The 17,152-nt window shown below is 39.4% G+C and overlaps 1 protein-coding gene across 33 annotated transcripts in view; it reads right to left on the bottom strand.

Annotated features, from left to right (window-relative positions):
• The window catches only part of DMD (dystrophin), a 2,010,563-nt gene that overhangs the window by 95,412 nt on the left and 1,897,999 nt on the right, over positions 1-17,152 (bottom strand). For 29 of the 33 annotated variants that reach the window (XM_065590838.1, XM_065590858.1, XM_065590878.1 and 26 more), the window contains one exon: positions 6,201-6,262. The exons of 1 other annotated variant lie outside the window; for it this stretch is intronic. In XM_065590838.1, coding sequence (XP_065446910.1) covers positions 6,201-6,262 — 62 coding nt within the window. Of the gene's footprint in view, positions 1-6,200; positions 6,263-13,329; positions 13,555-17,152 lie in introns of those variants that run through there. 3 more of the 33 variants (XM_065590953.1, XM_065590964.1, XM_065590958.1) reach the window with 3 other exon arrangements.

The raw sequence follows: 17,152 nt of genomic DNA, 5'->3' as shown, positions 1-17,152 counted from the left end.
GTAGAGTTGGACCTTGCAAAGGGAATTAAAACCAATAGTAAAAGGTTCTCTAGCCATATAAATAAGAAGAAAACAAAGAAAGAAGAAGTGGGACCGCTAAACACTGAAGATGGAGTGGAGGTTAAGGATAATCTAGGCATGGCCCAAGATCTAAACAAATACTTTGCCTCAGTCTTTAATTAGGCTAATGGGGAGCTTAGAGATAATGGTAGGATGACAAATGGGAATGAGGATATGGAGGTAGATATTACCACATCCGAGGTAGAAGCCAAACTCAAACAGCTTAATGGGACTAAATTGGGGGGCCCAGATAATCTTCATCCAAGAATATTAAAGGAACTGGCACATGAAATTGCAAGCTCTTTAGCAAGAATTTTTAATGAATCTGTAAACACAGGGGTTGTACCGTATGACTGGAGAATTGCTAACATAATTCCTATTTTTCAGAAAGGAAAAAGAAGTGATTTGGGTAACTACCGGCCTGTTAGTTGGACATCTGTGGTATGCAAATTTTTTTGAAGGAGAAAGTAGTTAAGGACATTGAAATCAATGGTAATTGCGACAAAATACAACATGGTTTTACAAAAGGTAGATCGTGCCAAACCAACCTGATCTCCTTCTTTGAGAAGGTAATTGATCTTTTAGACAAAGGAAACACAGTGGATCTAATTTACCCCGATTTCAGTAAGGCATTTGATACGGTTCCACATGGGGAATTATTAGCTAAATTGGAAAAGATGGGGATCAATATGAAAATTGAAAGGTGTATAAGGAACTGATTAAAGGGGAGACTACAACGGCTTATACTGAAAAGTGAACTGTCAGGCTGGAGGGAGGGTACTAGTGAAGTTCCTCAGGGATCAATTTTGGGACCAATCTTTTTATTACTGACCTTAGCACAAAAAGTGGGAATGTGCTAATAAAGTTTGCGAATGACACCAAGCTGGGAGGTATTGCTAATACAGAGAAGGACTGTGATATCATACAGGAAGATCTGGATGACATTGTAAACTGGAGTAAAAGTAATAGGATAAAATTTAATAGTGAAAAGAGCAAGGTCATGCATTTAGGGATTAACAACAAGAATGTTTGTTATAAACTGGGGACACATCAGTTGGAAGTAACAGAGGAGAAGAAGGACCTTGGAATACAGGATGACTATGAGCCGCCAATGTGATATGGCTGTGAAAAAAGCTAATGTGGTCCTGGGATGCATCAGGCGAGGTATTTCCAGTAGCGATAAGGAGGTGTTAGTCCTGTTATATAAGGCACTGATGAGACCTTATCTGGAATACTGTGTGCAGTTCTGGTCTCCCATGTTTAAGAAGGATTAATTCAAACTGGAACAAGTACAGAGAAGGGCTACTAGGATGATCCGAGGAATGGAAAACCTGTCTTATGAAAGGAGACTCAAAGAGCTTGGCTTGTTTAGCCTAACCAAAAGAAGGCTGAGGGGAAATATGATTGCTCTCTATAAATATATCAGAGAGATAAATACCAGGGAGGGAGAGGAATTATTTAAGCTCAGTACCAATGTGGACACAAGAACAAATGGATATAAACTGGCCATCGGGAAGTTTAGACTTGAAATTAGATGAAGGTTTCTAGCCATCAGAGGAGTGAAGTTCTGGAACAGCCTTCCAAGGGGAGCAGTGGGGGCAAAAGACATATCTGGCTTCAAGACTAAGCTTGATAAGTTTATGAAGGGGATGGTATGATGGGATAGCCTTATTTTGGCAATTACTTGATCTTTGACTATTAGCAGTAAATATGCCCAATGGCCTGTGATGGGATGTTAAATCGAGTGGGATCTGAGTTACTACAGAGAATTCTTTCCCGGGTGTCTGGCTGGTGAGTCTTGCCCACATGTTCAGGGTTTAACTGATCGTCATATTTGGGGTCGGGAAGGAATTTTCCTCCAGGGCAGATTGGCAGAGGCCCTGGGGGGGTTTTCGCCTTCCTCTGCAGCGTGGGGCAAGGGTCACTTGCTGGAGGAGTCTCTGCACCTTGAAGTCTTTAAACAATTTGAGGACTTCAATAGCTCAAACATAGGTTAGGGGTTTGTTACAGGAGTGGGTGGGTGAGACTCTGTGGCCTGTGTTGTGTTGGAGGTCAGACTAGACGATCATAATGGTCCCTTCTGACCTTAAAGTCTATGATTCTATGATCATCCTCAAGAGGACAGGCTGCTTTTAGATGAATGTTGACACTAGAAAGGATAATCTGAGAGAATTTATTCAATATTTATTTTCTCTCACACTTTGGGAAGTGGGAATTAAACTTCTTGCTTTCTCTGGGACACAGAATGTAAATAGGTAACACCTCTACAAGTGTGCAAAATTTGATTGCAGTGATGCTGTGGGACCATTAAAATATTGAGAGAGGTGGGGAAATCTGAGTCAGGGAAAATGCAGAAGAGGATTACAATGGTGAAGAAGTGAATTTATTGCAGGTTCACCGTTGGAATGGAAAGCAATTGGAGCAATGACTGGAATACTGGAGAGGGTGTAGATTGGAGATGGGTGCAGGCAGTGTCTACTGTAATATGAATCCGAACAGTGGGACGTGAACCTGAATCAAAACTCTAAACCTTCTGAAGTTCACACATCACTAATTTTTACTAACTTTTTCCATTACAGTATTTGCTTTTGTCATCTACTTCATTTACATAACCAGAGGATCAACATCTAGTAGGTAAATTAAGTGATGCAGCTGAGGTCATTATCCCAACTCCTTACTGACACTTTAATGTGATTGCAGAACAAACAAAAAAGCCATTCAGCAGTGATGGAGTACTTATGGCAGGTGGTAACTTTATATGAAGGGTGAAAAAATAGCATGTTTAGAGCCAGGAATAGGCACTTAATAGAAACCAAAATAAATAATTGTAAGCAATCTCTCTATGGTACAATATGCTAATTGTTTAAATAATAAGAAAAACACTACAGTGGAAAGCACTTTTTAAAAACAGTTCAAAAGGAAAAACTTTATTATAAAGAACAACCAATGAGAAAAGTATGTAATTTCTTAAACACTTGTTGAAATCCAAAACAAATGTTACAGTTATCACTATACATTCTATTGCTTCAGGGCATCAGCCTGAGGGATCTAGGAAGAAACTTCCCCTAAAGACAGATTATTATATAATTGCATACTCTGGCCTTCTTTTGCCTTCCTCTGAAGCAGCCACTGTTAGAGACAGGATACTTGACTAGATGGACCAGTGGTCTGATACTTTATGACAATAGCATGTTCTTCTGTTAGTGTAAAATAATTATCTTATTAAATCTAAACTGAATGAAAGGTTGCTTGATTTATCTTTATTTTCATAAACACCAAAAACCTGATCAGAACAGAAAATCTTCAGCCATACTAGAAAAATGCTATGGGAAATTATTTTTGGTACTTGGAATTCAATTCATGGATCAAAGTTCAATCCAGTAACTTCCAGGTGTGTGAACTGGATGAACTGGAGCTGATGGAGGGTGATGGGGGGGAACGACACAGAAACCCACTCCCCATTTTACCTAGAAGTCTGCTGTTACTGCAGGGAAAAAAAAGAGTAGGAGGAAAGCTAGCTTCCCCTCGGGTGTGGTGTTGTAATCTTTATTTTCCTTAGTTACTGAAAAAAAATAAGCTCTCAGTAATTTGTAAGGATGTAAATTACACAAGAGGATTGCCTCACAAGTTATGATGTACTAGAAGCAATGGAAAAATGTGCTAACTTTATAGAAAGGCATCCCATCTGTCAATATTTTGTGATGTACAAAGAGTTATATCATTCAGAAAGATTATTCCCTGCAGGCTAGTGGCAGGAATTTGAAAAATGGGAAGGAAGACTGACATAGCTGATGGGCTTGGCCTTGCATATTGCATTGCATGTACCTGGCTTGTGAAACTATATATGTTACTGTACTTCTACAAAGCCAGATAATCTGCAACATGACAACTAAAGCTCTTCAGTAAAACTCCTTCATATGAACAAGAAACAAAATTTAGAATCTGATGTGGGGGAATAATAGGAACTAACAAGTGTACAATGCAAAATCTGATTTAATAATATCTTTTCACATAAAATATTAGTGAAGTCTGCAAAAGACTTCAAACATCACATTATTACCAGTTTTGACCTGAGGCAAAGCAGAGCACTAAAAACACATTAAGGGTTCTGCTCAAGAGTAAATAGGTTATGCTGCTATTATGCAATTTATATGAGAGCTAGGCTGGGCTGATTATACCCAATTCCAAAACAAAAGTCTGCAGGTTACTCAGCAGCAATGTTGTCAGAGTTTGACTCTATATGGTGATGCACAAAGAAACACTTCATCCTCATCTTGTTCCCATATGCCAACACCCAGTTTGCAAAAACGCATACTACACATTCACAGCTAAAATCTATGGCCCAGATCCACAAAACGTATTTAGGCTACTAACTTGCATGGATTTCAAAATGTATTTAGGCTCCAAAATACATTTATGGATCTTGGCGTATGTAGGTACCAGTAATCACCAATTTTATCCCATCCCAAAGAGAAATAAAAACGTTGGCCACGAAGAAAACTGCCATTTCAGACATACCTCCAATGTCTCCCTCTCTCACATACACTTTTCTTGAATATAGTTCTTTAAAAGGAAAAAGAAAAAATGGCCACTGTAGGAAAAATCTCCTTGAATAAAATGGAAGTGAAAAGAAGATCTGTCTAAATGGTTTCTACCTTTATACCACAAGAAGTAAAAAATTCCTTGAACACTTGATATTCAGGTAACATTCACAGTGATGGGAAAATTGTATTAGATACTGATTTGATCCTTGAACTGACCTCAAACAGAATTTTTTTCTCCCTCATTTTCCTGTACCTGTTTGCTTGTTTTTCAACAGAAACTTAGTTCAATTGCAGTAAATACCACGAGAAATACACCTCTACCCCAATATAATGCTGTCCTCAGGAGCCAAAAAAATCTTACCGCATTATAGGTGAAACCGCATTATATTGAACTTGCTTTGATCCACTGGAGCACGCAGCCCCGCTCCCCTGGAGCGCTGCTTTACCGTGTTATATCGGGTCGCGTTATATCAGGGTAGAGTTGTATCATGGTATTTCAGACCTGACCAGCAACAGCATCAAAAATTTCATGCGATTTCCAGATTATAGTCTGGATAGTTCACATATGGTTCTGATATACCCCAAATACTGTAGAGAACCATTCATCACTAAATGGTATTTGCATCTCAGATACAACATTGGGAACTAATATGGGAAACCATTCACTTTTACAATGGAAATATAAAGGAGGCAAATGAATGCATTAAGTTATATCTATATGGCCAGAGAATACTTGTTCGGCTTTTGCCCTCAGTTAGCCTTAATTTATACATTATCCCTCTTGACATTTTTACATTAGTTGCAAATTATAAAATGCTGCATGTTGTAAAATAATAAAGTGTCTAGATTATTACACCTCACTTAATTCCTGTGTTCTTTACTAGTGATTTATTTGTATAAGGGGAGAAATATTGATGATTTTTTTAAAAAAGAAAATAATTTATTTTTGACTGTGCCTTCTATTGTATATGAGCAGTGGCAATTAAAATCAGAAGAAAGCTTGAAGTTGCAACCAAGGTGGGCCCACAGTGGGGTATGGATAAGTCCATTACATCACATAGCTGTGCACCTGTTAATAAAATCCGAGACTGCTTAAAAAAACCCTGAAGTCATAATAGGCAACTATTTTGTATGCTCACAATGACATCATGACAGCTACCAGGCGTTCCAAGTATTGAAAACACTGTGAAAAGAATGTAGTGGTAACACAGATTGGCAAATGGTTTCCATTGGCTTCCAACCAGCACAAAGTCAAAATTATCAGCAACTTGGCTTGATTTTAATTTAGCCTTTTTAAAAATAGATGAGGTGGTATAAGAGCTTGGGTTTATTTATTTATTTGCCCCAGAATTTCTAGGCAAACAATCCGCAAGAGGTACCTGCATTACAAATAAACTCAATATAATATTTAATTTAAAGTTAATTATTTTCTTTATATTCCTTTGAAAGAAAATCTTATCTTGATCCCATATTAACCTGGAATGTGTCTGATCTTTACTTAACTTCAATTTCTGAATAACACACAGGGGAATATCCTTGGGAAATCAGTGTCTTAACAATTAGTTTAATTACAGGAAATTAGTAGATCTCTCTTACCTAAAGACTGGTAGAGCTCAGTCATTTTAGGATGATCCCAGCAGGTCGTTTGTGTCTCATGGCTAAAACATAAAAATATGAAGGTTTTAGAATGAAATACGTATGGTAGAGCTTTCCCTAAGACAGTCGGACACTTCTCTTTGCAGATCTTTCCTTAAATAGATATCCATATTTAGTAGCTGTACAATTCAATGATTAAATGTTTATTCACAGAGCAGAATATATGTGTATGTGATAGCAATGATGTTGGAATTTTTCCCAGCCAAAATCACAAAAATTCATAATTTTTTGTTATGATAGGTGGGTTTTCTTCCATCAGTTTTGAAGCTAAATTTCTCTCTCCTACTACCATATTACATAACGAGCAGTGCAGCATCTAAACCTAGACGATGTATAGAATGCCACAATGTCATCTTTGGGGATTAGAGCAGGAAGTGTGACCGATGGTCGATATGTCTATTTGTAACACTAGGTATGAATTTGGCCCATTATATTTAGTGATGGGCTCAAGATGCAATAGTTACATCTAAACTATACACAATCCCAAAACTATGGGGGTTCAGTGGTTTGGATTCCATTTCTAATTAGACTAATTTATAAAATGGACTTTATTTTAAATACAGCAACCCTATTCTCCTCCATATAGAATTGTTCAAAAATGACAATAATATTTAATGACCAGTTTTGTCAATTTTTTTTTCAGTTTTTCAATGAAACATATGAAGGATTTGACCTGCTCTATTTTAAGTGTTCACTATTCAATTAGTGGATGAGATGTCAGCGACAACTGCTGTCCTACATTCCACTTCAAATGGTTGTACCAAAAACCCATGTTAAATTCTATTGAATCAGCAGCCTCTTAAACTGCTTCTAAGCCCAATGTGTTCTATCCCAAACATTGATTTTTTCCCCCTTTCCTGTTCTTGTTGCTGCAATTTCTGTTTCTTTGAATTCAAGCTGGAATTCCATCTCCTGCCCTAGGTCCATCGCAAATTTCAAGAGGCAGTGCCTTTGGAAAGCACAAAAAACAACTAAAAAGGGATTTTGAACGCCTGCAGAATACACAGTATGACCAGAATGCAAATTGGACATTCTCTGCATTGAATCAAGCAGCCGCTAGCTTTACAACAAAGTGTGATGCCAACAAGCATGTATCATGAGAGAAAACCACCAAACTAAAGTGTGAGTTAGTGAGTGTAACAATGATTTATGCCTCCTGAGGTTACATATTTTATGATTTTTTAAACTGGAAGTTACTAAAATATGTGATCATATATAACATTATGATAGAAATCTGAGATTGAAAAGTCACTTGTTTATTCTCCTGCCAGTAGAGGACTGGTCATGTAGTCTCCAGATATATTAAAGGGAGGCTGCAAGAAAGTGAAAGGAAAAGTTTTGAAACTTGTGAGCGCCAAACTGTGACTAGCTCTTTCACAAGGCACCCCAGGAAGGCTGATCACAACTGCAGTCCCTGCATTTGAGGAGCAAGGGGACTGCTCCTCTGCCTGCAGATTGGCACAAAAAGTATGGGGAGAAGGGCAGGACCTGATCCAGAGCTCAGTGAAGTCAGTGCAGAAGCTCCCATCAACATCAATGGACTTAGAAACAAAGCTTTGGAGAAGGCTGCTCCTTCCTGTTTACCAATTTGTGCTCTCTAGCACAATCTAACCTAAGAAGGGGCAAAATCTGTACTGGGATTCTTGTGAAACAATTAGAATGACATACCTTCTATTTGGTCTAGCTTCCTACTTAAAGGAGAGGGTTGGTTAGTTGGCACAAGTGAACCTTTTACTGACTGAACTCTACATTCAACATTCTTTGACATGCTTCTTGTTTGTAATGATTTCCAAGCTTTGCAGTGAAGTCACAGCAAAGACCAATGTTGAGGGATCACAGACTATTACAATAGAAAAAAAAATAAGGCATAGAATGCACCAGAAGGATACAAGATTTTAAAGAAAGCTATTCCTCATTGGCCTCAGACGCTCTCTTCCCTTTATAATGGTAGAGATTGCATACAGTGAAAGAGGGAGAAGGAGATGGGAACACCACAAAGGTCTTGCATTGCTCATTGACATCACAGCAGAGAGCAACAGTTGATGACTGCAAATACACAGGCTGAACTGAGATTGATTGTGAGTTTTGTTTTGTTTTTTAAAAGCATAAAATAAGAAACCCAGAATAAAAGTTGAAGAAAACCTATGGATCCGTCTCAGACTCATCTGATTTCCTGTATTCCCTACCACTTGTGACAGAGATAGGAAACATGGGGTGAGAATACAGCATTAGCTGATTACAGTGAACTTGGATACAGTTAAACTGCATTTGCAAAGAAAATGAATAAAAGTTGAAAAATATTTTAGAGAATCAATACGTTAATTGCAATTTTGGCTATAAAAAGCCTCTGCTTACTAGGAAGTAGTTCTGGGGAGGAAAAAAGCCTCAGTGTAAAAGAACTCCATTGAGAAACTACATGATTCAGGACTTTGGTAAATGGATACAGAACTAGGTTAAGTGACCAGAAGTTGTTACATCTGATGGCTGCTCAACATCTACATAACATTATTTTGACCGCAACTGGTAACCTGTTGTGAATTCTTAGCACAGAAGTCAAGAATTACATAGGGATGTCTCCTCCAGATCAGGGTTGAGACATATACGTGGGGTAGTGTGAGGAATTTCTCTCTACTGCTGACCACTCTTCTTGTAACCAGAAATCCCTATTATATAAGCATCAATCATTCTTTCATGTCTCTTCATTTTCTACATCTTCCATGTGGTGTTTGGGTGTTGGAGTAGTTAGTGTACCATTGATCAGTATGTCAAATCACGTAGAAATACTAGGAGAAAGTTCACCCACTGATTGCATCAGAGCTGTATTTCTCTTTTAAAATAAGCTACCTAATTTTCCAAGTGAAATGAGTTTGGTTGTCTCAGACTGCTCTGCAGAGCACTTTAGTCTCCAGTGCCGTCAACCTGGCATGATTCACAAGCACTGGTTTTATGCATTTTTGATAAACACTGCATAGTCATCTATACATTTTATGCATACAATGCAAAAGGGCACAGCCCCTACTAGAAATTGGTTTTCTCCATTTACCCACAAGTGAACTACACAAAGCTAAAATCTGCAGGGCAAATGAACCCCCTCGTCTATTTGCCCTTTCATTGATCTCAGTCCCACACTGAAGGAAATACCCCTTTCTATGGGGATGAATGTCAAGTCAGTATCCATGGTAGCTCATTTCTTTGCCTTCTCTTAAGCAATGATTATCCACTGGGCTGAATGCTGTGTATCAGGTTTTTATTATATCCACAGGCAATTCAGCTGAGACTATCAAACTCATATCTTACAAGATGGTGAGAGCTGGACTCTAGAACTGGAGGTATCCCTCTCACTCTTGTATGAAAGTCAGTGTTTTAAGGAAACCCTGCATTCCAACTCTGTAAAGGTTGAGTGCCTGTGAAGAATAAGGGCAGATTTTGCTGGTACTTTACATGCAGAACACAAGAAGGCTGCAGCTTTTTCATTCTAACTAAAAAGTGTTGCCTCTTCCTGAACATTTTCACCACAGAAAGTTATCAACAATTCCAAACACATGTACAGCTCAAGGAAAGGTTAGATTCCATCGAGACTATCCTTCATAAGCCTCTTTGCCATTTTCAAAGGCCATTTAATTGTAAGCTTTGGGGTTGGCTGTGGGAGGGGGTGTGTATTGTGAACACCATCTGAAGTGAAATGCCAGCTCAGCAATTCTAGGCTGTCTCAAAGACACTTGGGAACACTACCATCTTTAACAGATCTGCTGAAAAATGTTTGCCATATTTCCTAACTCTGGTTAGGAACTAGACCCTATAAAGTCAGAGAAACGTTACAGGTTCATGCCTCTCTAGCTTATCAAGATGCAAAAGGGGAAAGAAGAATAAAGATAGGCCTGGAAGAACAACAGATGATAGCGGCGGAATGGTGATTGGCACACTAAAATACATAGATAGTTCAGTGAGATAAAAGCACCATCTTTGTACATATGATGCGACTTATTAAATCAGTGGTTCTCAAACTATTGTACCGGTGACACCTTTCACATAGCAAGCCTCGGAGTGCGACTCCCCTTGATCAATTAAAAACACTTGTTTATATATTTAACACCATTATAAATGCTGGAGGCAAAGTGGGGTTTGGGGTGGAGGCGGACAGCTCGTGAGCCCCCATGTAATAACCTCCTGACCCCCTATTTGAGAATCCCTGTATTAAATGAACTGTATTAAATGAATTTGGTAGTCTCAACTCAGTCCTTACGGGATGGTGATAGATGATTAAGCAAATTTTTTTTTTTTTAAATCACGAGTAACACAACACTGGGATAGCAAAGATTTTTCTGAATAGGATTCAGGTGCATAGAGAACTTTGCAAAAACACTTTGCCATCCTATATCTGCATATAACCAAAACAACTTCTCTATCATTGCCAAGAGTACAAAGATGACCCCCTGATTATTGTCAGAAGAGATGACAAAGCAGCATGATAAAAACTTGAACTGATGCGATGAATGATAAACTAAACTATCAGTTCTCTATTAAAATATGCCCAGTTTGAGTAAAAATAAACGGCTTTGCCCCCTTTTCAGCTTGTATTATCTTTGAAAAACACTGGCAGCAAAAGGGATAGAAAAAATTCTCCTTTATAAATCACCTTTAAACTTTTTTAAGTTCTTGATTTTATTCATTCTGCCAGTTTTAAATTTCAAAGATTTGGTCTCCCATGTTTATCATTGCTAAGCTTCACAGCAGAGAATTTGAGTATGGAACTGCACCCCACTCTCTACACTGTTACATTCCTCTTAATTTGTGACTATATTAAAGCAAATTCCACCAGCCTTCCACCATTCCCTTTACTTCAAAATGCACTATTAACCAGGTGTAAGGTGTGTGTGTGTGCAAGAGAGAGAGAAGCAAATTCTGTCAGGTGGCGATAAAGAAACAGCAACACATATTAGCCAATAATTAGAAAGCAAGTTATTTTATAGTGTGCTGCACTACAATACAATTTATATTGCCTTTCACCTATTTGGTTTCAAGTAGAGTGCAAGATTCTTACAACAACTTTATGGCTGCTGTCAAAAAGCCAGAATAAATATGACAGAGTTGGGTTTTTTCTTTTGTAAAACTAACATTAAACCTTTAAAAATGCAACTTTAACTACTTGTTCTTTATTTAAAGAAGAGAGACTGTTGGCCACTCAAAATAAGACTACCTTGCAATCAGTGTCACTTATTGCTTAAAACATTGTGAACCTTTTTATATCTTTCATTACTTCCCAGGGAGGAAACTAATCGCTGTGAAAAGACTAAAACAGTGCTGTAGAAAGGTAGAATTCTCTTGTGATTTGCAAAGGATTACTGTTTGTCTTCAACTATAAATCTGGAGTCCATGGATCCACACAGTGATGATTTCTCTTTAATCCTGGGATCAATGTCTTTAAAAAAAAAAAAAAAAGGCTTTTGCCAGCATTATCAGAATACTGAAGAGAGGCACACATACATATTAAAAGTTTCTGCTAATATTGAAACTGAGCAGTAATATGGGGCCACATATCAACTGCTTAGTATTTTATAGTAACTATTTTTTCTCCCTTTAGATGTTCAGCATTTTATTTTGTGCACTGTGTCATTGGCAAAGATTACCATTCAGTTGTTAAAGCTGGTGAGCCAGCCCCTCCAGCTGTTACTTGTCCATTGATCTATTTCCTTTTCAAAGCTTATCCCCTCCACTTCTGCCAAAGCAATTTCACTGCAGGGTCTTGTTGAATCCAGGATCAAACAATGATGACTGCAACCAATTCCTTAGTGGTAGAAGGTCTTTGACCTTCTATATAACTATGTTTCTTGTTTCCTCAGCTCAGTACTCCATAGGCATGTGCCTCTAAACCAGTTCTCAGCCAAATTTGAGCTTGCAATGAGAGCTGGAAAAATGAATATATCCCAGGAAAGGGCAGGTTTTGCAGTAACACACTTCAAAAGAGAGCCTCATATACTAACTACATCACAGAGACAAATTATGTTTCACACACACAGTATACAAAAATATATATATACACAATATAAACTAGAGTAAAAACTATTACACAAACATTATTTCCAAACATACAATAACCTAGAACTACCACTTACCTAGGTGTCCATATTTTAAACATTTCTATGGAAGTTCATTCATGAACTAAGTTATAAAATGCACTATATGCAGATGGATTAAATTGAGCTGTAAGAAAGCTAGGCAGGTATAACAACACAGTATAGTATTCCATTCAGCTGTAAAACATTAACAAGCAAAAGAAACGATACAAACTATCATCCCGCTTTGGCTTCCCACAAACCGTTTGATCATATCTCTGGCACATCCCTGACTTCCTGGCTTGGCTTTACGGTTTAACTGCTGGGGGTTCCCCCAGCCTTTTAATATTAAGTAGCTATGAGTTAAATATCTTGCATGTTCCAACTAGACCTATTTATCCTGAAACTTAGGGCACATAAATGAAAAAATGCAGTGAATTAAATGTCAGTTCAAATTCCCAGGAGAAATCAGGCAGAAAGTTGACCTTTCCTATGCTGAATGAAAGGTAGAAGAGCTTCCCTCTACAGTCTTTAAACAAGGTTTTTAACACCATTACCCCTCTGTTCTACATGCACACCTATGCTGCAGGGTTAAAGGCACGTCAACGAGCAAAGCTTCAGATCTTTAACATTCTTTTAGCGCAAAACGACAGGGATGGGGGGATGGCTGCGGCGTGGAGACTACTGAGCTACTAGCCTTCTGAAAATCAAAATCCTTAACCAACACCCTCCACGCGTGCCTGCCACAGACAGAACTCTCCAATCAGGGGAACTCCGCCGCCGGAGGGGAAAGAGTTAATCCTGCCATTCGCCACAGCTACAAGCACCTGCAGCCGGAACGGGAGGAAACAGCTGGGACGGAGGCTGTCGCTGGGGGGCTCCCCCTGTGCCAAATCCCTGCCCAAGTTTCATTCACCTTTCCGGAGCTCGGCTCTCCCACACACAGCGCGGCCACAAGTGCAAAATTTCAAGCCAAGGCAGGGGACGGGCTGGGAGAGGAGCTGCTCTGAACTCACCCTTTGAGTTGCTCCCTCATCGCTCGACGACTCCGAGAGAGAGGGGGGGACGGAACGGAGTCCTAGGCTCGGCCGGGCTAACACACACGAAAGCGGCGGTGAATAGCACTGCGGTGGAACGAGCATTACTGGGCTAAGGGCATCAGGGGGAGGGAAGGCTGCAGGCTAGACAGGGTGGAGCTTCCAGCCTCTCCTCCTCCCTCCACCTATTGAACCTGCTATTGCTAAGTAAAGGACTCAAAGAAAGGGAATAGTTTGGGATGAAAGAGGAGGGAATTATTTAAGGTAGAACTAAGGAATGTGACCTGGGGTGTGCAGCGTGAGTCCTTAAAACTATCTGAACTGGATAGTTTCTTCAGTTTAAAGAACTGATCTCAGTACAAATTAATCTAATATCATTAGTTATTACTTTTACCGTTCAAGATTTCGGTACTGGTGGTGGGACAAGAGCATGAAATTTACGAGGAATCCAAACTCTTAAACCCTGCACCTGAAAAGAAGCTGTGTCCTGAGCCAGGAAGGGAAAAAGTTCTCCGAATTTTAATTGCCAGTCATTGTCTGTAAAGCGATTAGGTATGTTGGCTGACTTAAGTAGGCTTTTATGCCCTTTTGTTTTTGAGGGGACAAAGCTCAGGAAATTGAAGAGCTGTAAAAGCTTCATGCAGCTACGTCTTTTTTAGAGGCTTTGTTAAGGGACAAAACAGTCCCAAATCCAAAGTACCAGCATAGTGGTTTTTTTTTTTAAGTGATATCACACCTCTGGGGTTTGATTAAAGGAAATTAACAGAGTCAGATTTCTAAAGATATTTAGGTGCCTACAGATGCAGATAAGTTAGTATCTACATACCTTCGAAGATTGGGCCCGGAGGGCAACACTGTAGAAATGGGATGGGTGCTGAAAGCCATTGAACCAAACTATAAATCCTATAAAACTATAGCAGGTGAGTCTAATTCAGCCCACTGCCAATTTAATTTTTGGATTAGAGCAAGGATTGGCAACCTTTGGCATGCAGCCTATCAGGGTAAGCACCCTGGTGGGCCGGTTTGTTTTCCTGCCACGTCTGCAGGTTCTGCCAATTGTGGCTCCCATAGGCTGCAGTTCGCCGCTCCAGGCCAATGGGGGCAGCAGGAAGGGGCAGCCGGCACATCCCTCAGCCCGTGCCACTTCCCGCAGCCCCCATTGGCCTGGAGCGGCGAACCGCGGCCAGTGGGAGCCATCATCGGCCAAACCTGCGGACACGGCAAACTGGCTGAGCCCACCAGGGGGCTTACCCTGGCAGGCCGTGTGCCAAAGGTTGCCGATTCCTGGATTAGAGCATAGGTGCTGGAACTGCTGCCCCACCCCCTGGCTTGAAGTGGTTTCCATTATATACAGGATTTATAGTTTGGTTCAATGGCTTTCAGCACCACCACTGTAAAAATTGGCACAATGGATCAGAAGTTCACAGTGAAATGCTCCATCTTGATTCACTGGAGGCCACTGCAATCTGTTCCCTTTTTTGCTTTTGCAAATGAGGTGCATCTCACAAGCTCCTGGAAGATTCCCCATTGTGCAAAATTTGGATTCCCCTGCTTTCACTAGGGAAAGTATATTTAGTATTTTATCATATCCGCAATTACATTTTAAAGTATGTGAACATAATAAACATATTAAAGTATATGTAGTACTTTATCACTGATTTATAACTACTGTCACGTGGATAAACCAGCTTGAAAGACTATAATAAAGACACAAAGACCAGGTACTTAGGAAATCATCTCTGGCAGCTTACTTGGGAATACCTATAATACCTATGGGGGAAGGCAGAGGTCTCTTGTCATTCTCTTCTATGCCTCCTTTTTTACATCTATATTTAAATTATCTCATGCTTGAACTCGGATGTTTCCTCGGAACTTTATGAAGCGCTTAGAAGTCTTTACATTCTCCAACCCTACTAGTAAGGTGCTTAAGATGCATCACCTTGGAATATTAAGGGATTTTTAAAGAACATTGGATCTTTAACATTTGGAAGATAATGGTATGTAAAATTTGAAATGGGCTTTAGCATAGCTTTTGTATTGCAGATGCTATTCCTACCATTTACAATTCTAATTACTTTATTGGTGGGTGCAAGCAGGTAGTTAGACCTCTAAACTCCAGCCACAATGGAACCTTTTTTAAACATGCAATCTTTTAATTTTTGTTTTTATACATGTCACGAGCATTTCAAATCATGGGAGGTGAGAGTCTCTTCTCACACTAGTTTTACACTGGTATAACTCTATTTACTCTTATGGAGTTATTCTTTATTTGCAGTGGTGTGATACTGAGTGAAGAATCAAGCCCTGGGATCCTTGTGATTATGTAGTTTTCTAGACCTTCAAAGACTATGCACGTTTGGTGTCCTCACACAGAGGGGATGTCTTTTAAATCAGTCAAAGAGCCCCTATTTCACACTAACCCCCCACTTTGAACTAAGATACGCAAGCTGAAGTCAAAGTACCTTAGTTCGAACTTACCGCGGGTCCAGAAGCGGCAGGCAGGCTCCCCCGTCGATGCCGCGTACTCCTCTCGCCGAGTAGGAGTACCGGCGTCGACGGCGAGCACTTCCGGGATTGATCCCAGAAGATCGATTGCTTACCGCCGGACCTGGATGTAAGTATAGACCTACCCATGGACAGCAGGAGGACACATTTCTACAGGCAAGGAGAATTCATCTCACCCACAGCTCCACGTATATTCCAGTGACAGCAGCACAGTTGCACAGATGTAAATAAGCACATAATGAGGTGTTTCCAGATGATGACTTCATTTTAAATCTCATGATATTTAGTGTTTGCTTTAAGGATTCAGCTCCTGGAGTTATTTAATTAAAAAAAATGTCTAGCCCATGTGATTCTGGAGAAACACTTGAAAATATGAACCTTAAAGTCTCAAACACCAGAGTGCTAATACAGGATCAAAACTTATTATATTTAAATCTCATGATGTTTAAGACATTGTCATGATTTTTGAGCACTTACGATTAGCAATACTGCCACATTGTGTGCTTTGGTAAATAGGATGAAGAATTTAATTATCTATGAAGACATAAATTGCCACACATATGTTGCTCCAAAGCCCACTGAAGTCAATAGCCTATTCCATTGAATTTAGTGGACTTTGAATGAGCCCAAAAGATGTATTAGATATATTAAATCAGAGGTGAATGAGGTGGAACAAAGAAATAATGTTTTCACCCCTCAGCTCACAAGCATACAGACAACAATCCCACCCTCTCCCATCTTTATGTGAGTTTTAGGGAGATCTCTCTCTCATATTTAAACCTACTATAAACACAGTTTCTTTAAAAAAAAGTGAAGTTTAGCATCTTCTTTGGGATAAACTTCACACTTCATTAAATGCACAGAACAGTCGCCTGTTTAATTCAAAAGAATTCAGAGTACCTTTAGCCTGAAGCCTACAGTTCTACATAAAAAGTAAGCAATACCTTCCTTTGTGAAGAAGTATGTGGCACTGATAGGGTTGGTACAATCTTTCCATTTTTACTATTTAGTGTCTCTTCAGCTCTCTGGTCCACCTTAACAGCAGCTTGATGCTGCCATTTATCACATTTTGTCTTCCTTTCCCATACCAGAGTGCCAAGTAATAGGAATTTTAAAACTACTCTGAAATTCTGATACTTTGCACAATCTTCTTTCTCCTTCAGTTACAAATAAAGCATTGTATTCAATTAGACTCTCAGCAGGTGAAAACCCCAATTAGTGAATCCATTCTGTTGGCTTTTTTTTCTACCTTACACCCACACACCACACTGTTTTTTTAAACAACGTTAAAGGGGAA

This window comes from Chrysemys picta, chromosome 1, assembly GCF_011386835.1.
Source record: "Chrysemys picta bellii isolate R12L10 chromosome 1, ASM1138683v2, whole genome shotgun sequence".
Lineage (NCBI taxonomy): Eukaryota > Metazoa > Chordata > Testudines > Emydidae > Chrysemys > Chrysemys picta.
Note: the sequence above shows the minus strand (reverse complement) of the source record. Positions and strands in the feature narration are given on the sequence as shown.